General features: G+C 34.0%; 1 protein-coding gene across 7 annotated transcripts in view; it reads right to left on the reverse strand.

Moving 5' to 3' along the window:
* The window catches only part of SBF2 (SET binding factor 2), a 302,371-nt gene that overhangs the window by 24,917 nt on the left and 264,765 nt on the right, over positions 1-12,689 (reverse strand). For 5 of the 7 annotated variants that reach the window (XM_074841630.1, XM_074841633.1, XM_074841629.1 and 2 more), the window contains 4 exons: positions 9,843-9,914; positions 6,993-7,177; positions 3,174-3,350; positions 118-219 (listed from right to left, as the gene is read on the reverse strand). In XM_074841630.1, coding sequence (XP_074697731.1) covers positions 118-219; positions 3,174-3,350; positions 6,993-7,177; positions 9,843-9,914 — 536 coding nt within the window. The remainder of the gene's footprint in view (positions 1-117; positions 220-3,173; positions 3,351-6,992; positions 7,178-9,842; positions 9,915-12,689) is intronic. The other 2 variants (XM_074841634.1, XM_074841635.1) reach the window with 1 other exon arrangement.

Raw genomic sequence — 12,689 nt, forward strand, 5'->3', positions numbered from 1 at the left:
CTGCTGCCACAACACAAATTTATTGTTACACCAAATTATCAGTCACTTGTGTAAAAAAGTATTGCCTGGTGTTTTTTCTTAATATTTAGCTTTTTCAAGGCTTTAATAACAGCTTACTTGTGCAGTAATATCCCAGCCATCTTCCAAACAAACCATAACAGAAGAACCATTTTCCAGCAGCTCAGAGATGATCACAGCCAATTGCATTATCCTGTGAAGCTATAAAGTATTAGAAATAAGTAACATACTCAAGTATAAGAGAAATTTCTAGAGACTGTCAATACTAGAATCTTTTAACATTTAATATTAAAACATGTATTCTGAAATCTACATATAGCACAGAGAAATGCAATGATGCAACAGATCAGAAAGCTATAAAATGTAAGTCTCAGGATTTTAATCTGAACTATAATAAAAGTAAGCAAAGATTTGAAGATAGGAACTTAAAGTATTAAAACCAATGAGTACGGTAATAAAATAGCTGTCATAAAAAGGAGAAAGGGAACAACACAGCTGACAGATTTATTGTAGAGAAATTCCATCCTGGGCTTAACTCTAAAATAATTTCCTGTGAAATGTTAAGGTTCCATGAAGTCACTAAGTACTTTGATCGGAGAACCCATGTGAGATATTTACAAGATAATATTTCTAATGCTTAATCCCATGAAAGTTGGAAATGAATGAATTTAATAATAATAACAACAATAACAATGAAAAAAACCAAAACCAAACCTAAAAACAAACACAGAAAAATCCTAATTCTATAATCTGGAAATAGTTTAGATAGATTAAACAGTGTTTCTTATACTTGGGCAGACTGGCTAAAACATATGAGAAGAGGTCACATTAATTATTTGCATTCTAATATTCCTTATGCAGTAATACTCAGATTCATTGAACAGGTGGGTTAGCTAATTTCTCTGGGAAGGGTTATTGACTTGAATGAGATTGATTCAAACATAGGTATAAGCAGGTTAAAAAATTTAGGTGAATTTTTGAAATTTTATCTTACTATGAGACCTCATATTATTGTTACTAAAAGGAAAATCTATATGATGCCTCTACCATTTTTGTCATACTATGATGGCATTCTTGGTTAACAACATAACAGACAATATGTAAGCAATTCAGTTTTTTTACAGTTGAATGAAACTGCTCTCTGAATACAACCCAACTAATAGCAGCAGTAGGAAAGATGAAAGCCTGAAAGAAAGGAGAAAGCAGTATAGGAAAAACAAATAAACAAAAGATGGCAAGAGACATTTAAGATCTTTTATGCAAGGAAAAAAATAAGTTCAGAAAGTACAGAAGGCACAGGAAAGTGACTCAGGGAGAACAAAATTAAATTGGAGAAAGTAAGAGGAAAAAAGATCAACCAATCAACAGCTAAACCCTAGAAAATTCATACTTGTTTAGGGCAGTCCCATTTTTACTTCTTAAAATACCCCAATCATATGAATATTACTATGGAAATTGTGATGGAAAACACTTAACTCCTCTGAACATCCACATAGCCATTACTTAGAAAATAAAAGTGACTAATTTTCCTGCAATTTTTAATTGAAGATTAAAAAGATTGAAAAGAGAACCCCTTTTAAAGCTAAGCAGTTTGTTTATTGTTCTATACTTTCTTAGGCAGTAGAATAGAAGAAAGGCTGGTTTTTGCTGTCCTTAATGAAGAAACTGATATGCAACCTGGTTATACAGATTCAATACTAAAAAAAGCAAAATACTATTTTTATCATTTGTATTCAGAAGATGGGCAGCATTTCAAATTTCTTCTTCTATATTCACATCCTTATAAAGAAATATTTAGCCTATATGGTGTTAAAACCAATACTGTGTAACTTTTATTGCCCAGGAGAGAAAAGCTTAATACGATAAAAACACATTTCCAAGATGGCAGATTTACGTTCTTTTGCAGTAATAGCAGAAAATGTGTCAAATCAGTCATAAATTAACTTCTTCACATAAGTCACATCCAACATGATTTAAACCACAGAAATGTGGTTTACATGATGATTTAGTCCTGAGCAGAGTGATAAACTATTACTTTTCCTCTTAAAGAGAGTAACTCCAATGTTATAATCTCCCCTGGATCTCTGTGCTGCTATAGGGACATGTTTATTTCATCAAAGTGACATTCGATTCATTTATCTACACCTATCAACTTGCTCAACTACTCTGTGACTGAAAATGTTCACATGACGAGGAAGTCAAGTCTTCATGATCTTCCCACTTCTCTGCTTCTTGAAGAAGGCAGTGGCCAGACAGAGCAGTGACCAGCACCTGTGCTCTCTAAGGAGTGATCAGACCTCAAGGAAAGAAAAGCCACTCCTTGCACGGTAGCACATTTCATCCAGGAGTACGTTTTCTGGTGCATAATTGCTGAAATGGCTGTGTTACTCACATGTATTTGCTCCTTAAGAAATCAGCATAAGAGTCTATTCTGTTAGCTGTGATTAATTGCATTTGAGAAGAATATATTCAGCAGAGGATTCCAAAACACAACATGCAACTGTTAAAAAAACATTCACTATAATTAAAATGGTTTTAGATTTACAAAGAACCGACTTCCCCACATCCTTCTTATTTTGAATCTTGCAAAGTTACTTCCAGTCTTGCCTTTGTTTGGTTAATCTTTATGTAAGGGAATATGAGATAAGGAAGTTAAGGAACAGATTCAGAAAGAACAGTTCAGCAGACCCTCTGCTCTGCAAACATTTCACCATGTCCCACAACAGATAACATATGCTAGCTTATTTGTGAAATACTTGTGCACATGGAAATTCATGGTGGGAACACATATGAGGAGTAGGATATGGTTTTTAAAATCAAAAGGCTCATTTATTGTTATATAACTTTTTCTGATTTTTAAAATATATAAAATAAGAAAAAGCAGTTAAAACCAAGACCATAAATTGTGTATGTGTTCCATGTTATAAACCATAAATTATGTTATAAAAAATGCCTCCCACATTTGTAAATGTTATGACTGTATTAAAATAATAATGCTTATGTAATGACAGAATTGATAGCATGCAAAATAATTACAATGAACAAAGAAGAACAGCTGGTTAGAACAAATAGTTCCCTGTCAGAAAAACATGGAATTCATTTTGTGCAAGCAGTACTGAATATAGACTATTAGAAGTACTTGTCATATAAATTACCTGTGGGAACCACTCTGACTCCCCAAGTGCTTTAAGGAATGTTGCCTCAGAATCTGTAGGAATAGTGCTGGGAACACAAGCTCTCATCAGCTTTTTAAAGCTTGCCTTTGTCTGTCGGATGTCACTGAATTCAACAGGAACAAATTCACAATTCAAAGCAAAATCAAGTTTGAATCCCTGTATGAAAAGGACAAGAGCAGATGTAATTTAAAAGGGAAGTGTGTCTTTTACTGATAGTCTTATTAAATCTCAAAGTCTTGCCTGCTTTATTGCTAAATATTTCAATTCCTAATTCAAAATCTGTTTAGTTAAACACCTGCCCAGGATAATAAAAATCCTTACAACACTTGCAAAATGTACCATAATAAAGTACCCATCTACAACTCATAACAGCAGAATGTACTGCCCAAAACTGCAACCTAGCTGACTCATCTAAGCAGTCACTGCACACTGAGACATTTTGCCTAAAGTACCTAGTTCAACACAGAACAGCAGTCGGGGAATATCTGATATATTTTCCAAGAGGTATGTGAGGCTTTCCTAGCAGAATTCTTCATGCTTTGTTTTACTTACTGCATATAGAAAATGAGCAAAAAGAGAAAAAGACTTAATTAAGAGATCAAGTTAGCTAACTGAAAAAACGACAACTATGATGAAAAGGATAATATAGAGAACATTTTTAGGAAAACCAATTCTCATGTATGAAGCATCACCGAAGATCTTCTCAGCAAACTTTGTCAGTTTTCTTAAGAAATTGCTCTTTCATGGAATTAAACTCGGTCTGCAAATAATCTTCAATAAGCTGCTTCATGGGATGCCAAGCAAAAATGTAGGAAAGTGAAAGCCCAGATTTACTTCTGCTTATATTTTGGCATGGTTCAAAAATAAATTCAATAGTTCAACTAGCGAACTTGCTTTTTTACAATGCTAAGATGTAATAATGTAAGATAAAAGCACTTCAGAAAACTAGCACAATTTCCTTAAAATGTTATATATTTCTGTTTGTACGCTCAATTTATGTGACATGATATTTAGCAGAATAAAGCAGGTCCTTAGAGAAGTCAACATCAGTAACGCACGCTCTGCCAAGCCCTTCACAAAGCCAGCAAATTCCAAGTTAGCAGGATGCTAGCAAAAGGTAGGAAAATACTTCACAATGAAAAATCAACAAGATTTCTTTATACAAAAACAAAAGTTGAATTGACCTTATAGACTAGATACAAATCAACGAGAAGGTCCAAAATAATCACTTAATCACTATGTAATTTTATTCTCACATTTGCTAACACAATACACTTTTCCTTAGAAATGCCCAGAGATGACTAATCTTCTGCAAAATTGTGTTAGTAAACAAAACAACAAAAAAGTGAAAAACCCATAAACTCTAAACCAGCAAAAATAATCCAGTATTGATTTTTAAACAATTTCCAAATTATATACATCATAATGGACTTCAGACCATTTCGTGCTGATTTTGTCCAACTCTTGTTGTTTACACATCCAATACCAGCTCTTTTTATATTCTGCATAATAATACATACCTGTACGGTAATAAAAATGCTTTCACCTATACCAAGCACTAACGTATTATCCCTGCCTAGTTTGTGACTGCTGATACATTAAACAACTTCCATTTTTTGCACAAATGATCTAAAGGGTCACCTCAAAGCAGCACACTAAAGATGTTTCTACTACGTATCTTTAGGTGCATGAGTGAACTCTTCACTTACAATTCATTAAATCAAACAAATAGAAACATGAATAATTGTTACTACTGGATTATGACAATTTAATTCTATGTAGTTGTTTCTCTTGCGTTACTCTTCCTGTACTCCTTTTCATCAAAGTGTTTCTGTGGTCAGAGTCTTCTGGGGCTTATGTTTTTAAAAGATGACTTAACAAGACGAAAAATTGGTATGAATAGACCTGCTTGAAAACTTTGGGAAGAATGTTCTACAGAACAGCAAATGAAAATGCCAACTCAATAAAACTGAAAAATTTTGCAGGAAAATAAAGAGCTTTCTTACTGTTCAAAAGAACAGTTTGTTCTAATAATGATAAATGATGTTTACTTTTGAAATGTCTGTTTACTCTTTTATGTTATATTCTTACGCTTTATCATATCAGAACACTTTGATTATAGACTTAACAGTCTATTTCTGTAAATTATTGCTGTGCTAATTATATTAGAAAGCAATAGAATGTCAAATGAAATCTAACTAATTAAAAATGACTACTTTATGTGCCAATGTGTAATGACGAAACCAAAAGGAAAATTAATTTACAAATCAATTATAAAAGAAAGTAAATATGGAATAAGAACTAATGCCTGCTATATAGTCATCTTTTAAAAATACAACTGAAAATACAAAGAAGATATAAAAGAACATTTGAAATTACAAAGAAAAGTCAAAATAGAAACAAAATCTGCAAAGAATTTTGAGTCATCATTCTGATACATCATGGTTCTTCCATCTCTTGACATAACAAATTCAGAAAGAATTGAATACTGATGTATTTTCCTACTACCAATAACTGATTTGGGAAGTTATATATTTCAAAAAATACATAATATTTTATGTATGTTCACATTTTGAATAAGAGTAGAAAACAATTGATTTTTCAATCTTTGAATGCTAAGATTTAAAAAAATTCATTGCAAACATTTCCTAAAAAAGAAGTAAAACTACCAAGATTTAATGTAGAGGATACCTGTTTCTTAAACAACTGCATCTAAAATAAAATCTATCCAAAAAGATGTATGAAACTGTAGACATTACGGTCCTCTTCATGTAATCACACCAGATGGACAGACTTCTGGGTTGGCCTTATTCACATCAGTTTGGCCTCATATGAGTTTAACTGCTGCCCACAGTAACCAAGGTTTTCTTCTCTGGTAATTGCTTTCCTGACTAACAACATTCCCTTTGCTTCATAACATACTTCAACATATCAGGAAAAATAAAATTGCACTTTAAATTACCAAATAAGTCTGTTTCATGTTTCCCAAAATAGAAATCACTGAGACAATGACTCAGCTGAACACTAGCAGAATCAGAGTACAGTAGTATGTATTTAGGTGTAATCAAGAGTGGCTCTGAAAGCAAGGACTTACAGATACAGAACTTCAGCTCTTCCCTTGGAACAGCCCTGAACAGTCTGTGAAAGGGGCTGCAAGCTCCGCTGCTGCTACACCAGCCCCGCTCCATTTGTCTACAGTCCCATCATTCATCTTTACCCCAGCAGCTACACTGAACACAGCCAAGCTGCTGCCCTTGCCCCCTGCAAAGCCAGTGCAGGGAGACAGTTGAGACATGGTGACTTCCAAATAGGAGGGCTTTGCTGGATGCTGTTGCCTAGCAATGTATCTCCCTCCTAGCCATGTCTTTCCCAATTTGAATGCTCTTTGTACAAAAGCTATTCCATTCCTCTAGTCATGTTACCCATCTTTGTATCTCTTAGCTCTACTACACGTCAGCACTTGAGCAAAAGTAACAAATAGGGCTCTACTCACAGAACTTTTGTGAGTTGGAGCCTGATTTTTAACTGCTCCTTAAGATAATTTAGTATATTTTAATTTATGTTAACTTTGTTGTACTGTATAATCACAGAGCTTGATTTTTCACCATCCTAGGCCCACTGAGTTCTATGGCATTGTTATCCTGTGTATAGGAATAATCCTCATAAGAGTTTACGCCTTTAGGAGAGTTATCCATCTGCCTTATCTAGAATATTATTTACTGTTTTGTAACAACATTAGGGTTATTGAACTCAAGCAAAATAAAAACTATGTTAATATAAAAAAAAAATTGCCATTACCCGTAACTGAGATTTTTCTCCAAATACATAGAGGGCTGCTTGTCGTCTCAAAAGCTGACTTTGCAGAAAAGTGCTGCTGCTGTAGGAAGTGGCATTATCTTTCCCTGCAAGTCGTGCGCCAACATCAATGAATGGAGTCTGAGTGTTGATAAATCGGTTGCTTGAACGAAGACTTGCCCATACACCTTCATAAAGATGAAAAATATTTAAAAACCTCTTTGTGTGAGGCACTGGAGATCATACTTATTAAGGCATATGCTAAAACAGAATTTGGAAAGTAAAGTACGTAAACATGTCATTTGCATCCTTCATAGGACATAAATAACAGCACGTAATATTTTCATAACAAAAATTGTTAAAAGCATCCTACTACATTGTCATTTAATCTAAGATACTGCTCAAACTGCACAGTGCTTTCTACTGTAGAGAAAATGGTTGCTATGATATCATGATAAAATGAATCACAACTTGCAAGTAATTAATGTCCATTTAAGTGTATGGAAATGAAATTGCTAGTGTTGTTCTTTTCAGAAGTAGGGTCAAAAATTTGATGTATTTCCTTGTCAAAGGCATATTATTTTGGAAGTCTAACTAGTAAGAATATTATATAATTACTTTCTTCAAAATTGGAAATAGTATCACTTAAAATTCCCTGTTACCTAGCATTCCTGTTTTCCTTTTGCCCTACACAATGTGATAGTATCAACCACATTGTATTATAATAAAAATGTATGTAACTATGTTCAATTCAAATATTACATTTCAGGATAAAGTATTCTGTATTTACTCTTGAAATGCCATGATTAAAATGCAGAATGCCATGAATTTTAGTATTTAATTGTCCATCTCTAATGGGCAATTAGAAATGAAAACGAATGTACGGAAGTTCTTTTTTTAATCGTGTGTTTCACAACTGTATTCTAGCAGATGTGACTACGGTATAGTTGTGTGAGTAGAGAGAAGGATGCCTAGAAGATCACAGCCTTACAGCTTTAATCTGGCATTACTCTGGCAGCAAGGCATGGTACACAGATCCCAAAGACAGCAACAACACGAGCCTGAAACAGTGCAGTGTGATGTGGAACCACGGACTTGTATCTGAAAGCAGCCCAGCAATATCTGAATGGCACCGCACCAACCTAATAACCTCTGCCTCTCAACAGCATTTCTAGTTTGTATATTGTGCCTTGCTGACGTAGCTATATTGTCATTTCCAGAGGAAGAAATTCCTTCAGCATACAGACATGGTCTGATCTGATCATGCTTAAGCAAGTTTTGTGATTTCAACATAAAGTAGTGATAAACCAGATTGCTAAGGACTGTTTAGCACTAGCAGAAGACAAGTAGTAAATGTTTTTCTGTTTCTTGTGCCTTAATTAATAACAGAAATTTTGTGAGGCTGTTTTTGTGTGTCCAATGTGAGGTATGTGGAAGGTACTTGATTTTCAGAATATAAATAGCACTACTTGAAAATCAAATCCCTTAAAGTATACTAAATTTGGCATTCAAATGGCAGTGTGAAATTCTTTAACCCAATATGCAATAAATCAGGTTATCACAAGAGGCTCTTGTCCATAAATCTGTGAAGCAAGATATCCAAAAGAGGCACCAGAAACCCCTTGTAGTAGTAGAAATTTAGATACTACAGTACCAAAAACACCCTCCAACCACTTCAGGAAAATCCAATAATATGCATAGTTAACATTTCTTGCACAGAAGAAAAAAAGCTGCAGATAACAGTAAAATTCCACTGAGATAGCTCAACCAGCAAAATAATTTTCTTCTATTTTTTAGAAGCAGGATCATGTTTCTATAAAAGAATAATTCTGTATAGTAATCCTCAACAGGGACTTTTCTGTAAAGTTTAGCTTGTCTGCCTGTCTGGCTACTAGTCTCAGATGTGAGCAAACGAATAGGAGTAACTGAGAATGGTTGGCTAGGAATTTACAAATTGGTAGCAGTTCTAAACAGTTTCCACTTCAAAGACAGCCAGTTCTATAAAATACCTCATACAGTAAAGTAGTATGTTTAGGATAAGCTTTTGTTCCACATCTCAACTACTACAGATGAAATAAAGACTTTAGCACCGAAATCACAGCAAGCATTTAATAATAAGAAATAATTTCTTGTTCATTTGATATGAAAAAATGCGAACTAAAACAGAGACAACTGTCCCCAAACCTGATATATACAAACATTCAATGTCACTTTCTAACATTTTACAAATGTACACCATCATTAGCACCTGTAGCACATCAAAAGCAACAAAACTGGTTACAAATAACATGCAGGTGAAGATGTTTAACAGCAATGGATAACAGTGATTAAAATACACAATTATATTTCTATTCTAATTTTGCCTAGTACCTTATTTTTTGTTCGCAGTATCTAGCTTTCATTATTTGACATAAACCGTATTATTATGACTTTCTAATTTGATAGAAATAAACTTTTCTTTGTTCACTAACGTTAACAATAATTTTGACTAGGGAACACTATTTCTTAGTTATTTTACTAAAGCAGTACAAATACTAAATGCTCTTTTGCAAAAGTAATTTTTTGCTGTTTAAAATTTTCACACATAAAATTTTCTACATATCATGCTGAATTAGATCATAACATTATTAACGAATAACAAGTATGTGACTAATCACTGTCACTGCATCACTACATTCAATGGCCAAAAAACCTCAAAACAAAACCAAACCACAACACTGAACTAAAAAACTAAAATTTTGTTAAGGTAGAATCAAGGCTTTCTGTCAGTATCACTTTAGCATGTATTAAGATATTGTAGTAGTTATGGAGATGGTAGAAATGAATGTGTTTTCAGGACACAGAATACAGTACCTTGATGGACTCTTCCCTTAGTTCCTGATTTGGAATTTGAATGAGTGAAACACTTATCTCTGTACCCAAGCACTGGTAGATAACAGTTAAGACAGAAGGAGGAGGAATGGAATGCACATTGCAGCGAGACACATTGCAGGAGAAAAGAAAAGGGTTACTTATTAATTTCCAAAGATCTAGTATATATTGAATTTCTTTATAGTACATGATTTATCAGACAGCACAAATCTTAGTCATCACAAGACAAAACATCAATCAAGCCAGAAAACCAATATAGAATGGGAATGAAGTACCCATTTATCAAAAAGGAGTAATTTTCATTGTCATTGCAATAGTTTCAAACATGTAGCACAGCCATCATGTGTTTTTCCATGATTATAATACCAAGGGAAATGTAATGATTAAATCATTCTGCTGAAGACTTTATTGAAAGCTTCTATCCAGCTGAAAGGTAGCTTTATTAAAAGTCCCAACTTTAGTGCTTTTTTAAAACTCTTTTTTAGTCTACTTTAGATACGTAATTTGATGGACATCAAAATCAAATCAGAGTGCAAGATGTTAGTTCTATACACCTACAAACATTTTTAAAGGACTGTGTAAAGGTATATAATTTAGAAAACATGTAATATGTATCAAAGAGATTTCACCCCCCCTTTCAAAACTTTTCATTTTCAGTGGGATCCCTACATGCTTATCAGAGGGTACATTTTTGGCTCAAAAGGCACATCAATGCAACTTTTTAAAATACAAATATTCTATTAAAACATACACCCTAAGTGTTAAGTGTCTCCTGCTTTCAAAATAAATGTCTGAGCTGAGTCTGTATTTATTAAATATCCTAGTATTTTTCCAACGGCAGCAATTCACAAGAAGAAAACATTTTATTCTACTGAATTACACAATACCAGGTAAGAAGTGCAGTTCCATAGAACCACACTATACTTATAAAGTAATATAAGAAGAAAAAGTATGTATTTTGAGTGAACTTACAATTCTTAGGAAAGATGTCAACCAAGGAATTGCCAAAGAAAAGGTCCAAGAATGAAAATATATTATGAAATATAAGTATTTGGCCAAGTATTTCAGATCAGAAATAACTTAACTGGACTTTAGGCAAATACTTTGTTACACTGTTCCACGTAAAGTAAAAACCCATACCTGACACAGACATAAATATTCCAGCCAATTGATGAGTATTCAGTACAATGATGATTTTTAAAAATGAGAAATACTATTCAAGCATTGGCAAATATCTTTTAACTTAAAATTTTTAAAGGATCTGCATTAAAAATACATTGTGTGGCACAAAAAGTAGAAAATGTCATTTTCAATTGGTGCATCATAGCTGAACCTGGCTTTTGAGCCCTGGTATGTGTGAGAATAAAAACAAGGAAAGAAAGAGGGATCCAGAATCAAACTCACAAAAGTACTGCTATTGTAGTACAGCGTAGTGCATAATCCATAGCTGCTTGCTATGATAAAGTAACTAGCTCACCCAATTGTCTTTTTTTTCCTTCCTTTTTCTTTTTTTGCTTTTTGAGTTATTAGGAATATGAAGGAGAGAGAAATCATCTTTTTCAGACTGCCTGCGTAAGTCTGTTTATTCAGCTGACCAAAAACCTGTATTTTTGGTCCTGTATACTGTCTTGTGACACCACTTCACATTTGAAAAATAACCAGCTGTGGATAAGTAGTGAAAAACTGAATCACGTGAATTAATTTATTTGAGAACAATTTTAGAGATTCTATATACTTTGTGCATTTTAGAGCTTCTTCTAAAAGAATTGTGTTAGCTAATCTAAAAAAACCTAGTGTTTACATTCTACAGGGAGATATTCCTTTTCCCTGTTCTCTCTTACCCAGTCAACTTCTCACCTTCACTAGGGCTCCCACTGTACTTGTCAAACATTCTTATGTTTCAGCAAAGTCCTCATGTATTCTGCTGAACTGTGAATAGACTGCAGATACTGGGCTGTTATTACACCTTTCAGATATATAGAGCAGGTGTGGCATCAATCCAGCAAGACACAAGATAACTTCTCTGCCCTCTTCCTGATTACTGCTGAAATTTAGCCAAGAGACTTCAATGTCCAACAAAACAACACATCTGTGACCTAACACTGCCTTGAGACTCCTTTTTTTTCTTCACCGAGTAGCAACAAACTCATCCTATCACACTTACCACAAACTCTAATCCCAGAAACCAGCAATAGCTATTTCAGTAATCCTTTTATCTTCAAAAGACAACTTCCATACAGTCAACCAGCAAGCTTTCCCTTACTTATCTGGAGCACCTTCACCGCCCCTCAGCACCACTTCGCTGTTGGCACTTTTATCCCAACACGAGGAGATGGAGTACAACCAAACGTCTGCTGTGAGCTACCCAGCATTTTCATTATTCCAGTACTAAGTCAGGCTGGGCACAGCCACCAATTTATCTAACAATTCCAGAAACTATTAACTCCTGTTCTCCTAGTCATTTTACCTATCCGATTAAAATCACTGTCTGTTTTCATCTCTATGTACTACAATAATGAGACAGTGAGCAGAGAACATAAACAGAACTTTTAGATATGAAATATGCATATACTACGATTAATGAAAATGCACAGAATTTTCCATTTTTTGGTGATCACCGTTCAACTGTCTTTCCTCTCTTCCCTTCTGCTACAATTCTCACATAACTTCTCTATACAGCTCTCAGTATTTTCCTTCTTCCCTTTCTCCCACCCTCCTGCCTTCTTCCTTCATTTCTCTAATCCCATCCACCCCTTCTGGAAGGTTTTCTCTACAAAATTGTTTTATTCTTCCTCATATGAAGCTACAGTTTTTCTATCGTATAATAAT

The sequence above is a fragment of the Strix aluco genome, chromosome 16 (assembly GCF_031877795.1).
Source record: "Strix aluco isolate bStrAlu1 chromosome 16, bStrAlu1.hap1, whole genome shotgun sequence".
In the NCBI taxonomy this organism is placed as follows: Eukaryota; Metazoa; Chordata; class Aves; order Strigiformes; family Strigidae; genus Strix; species Strix aluco.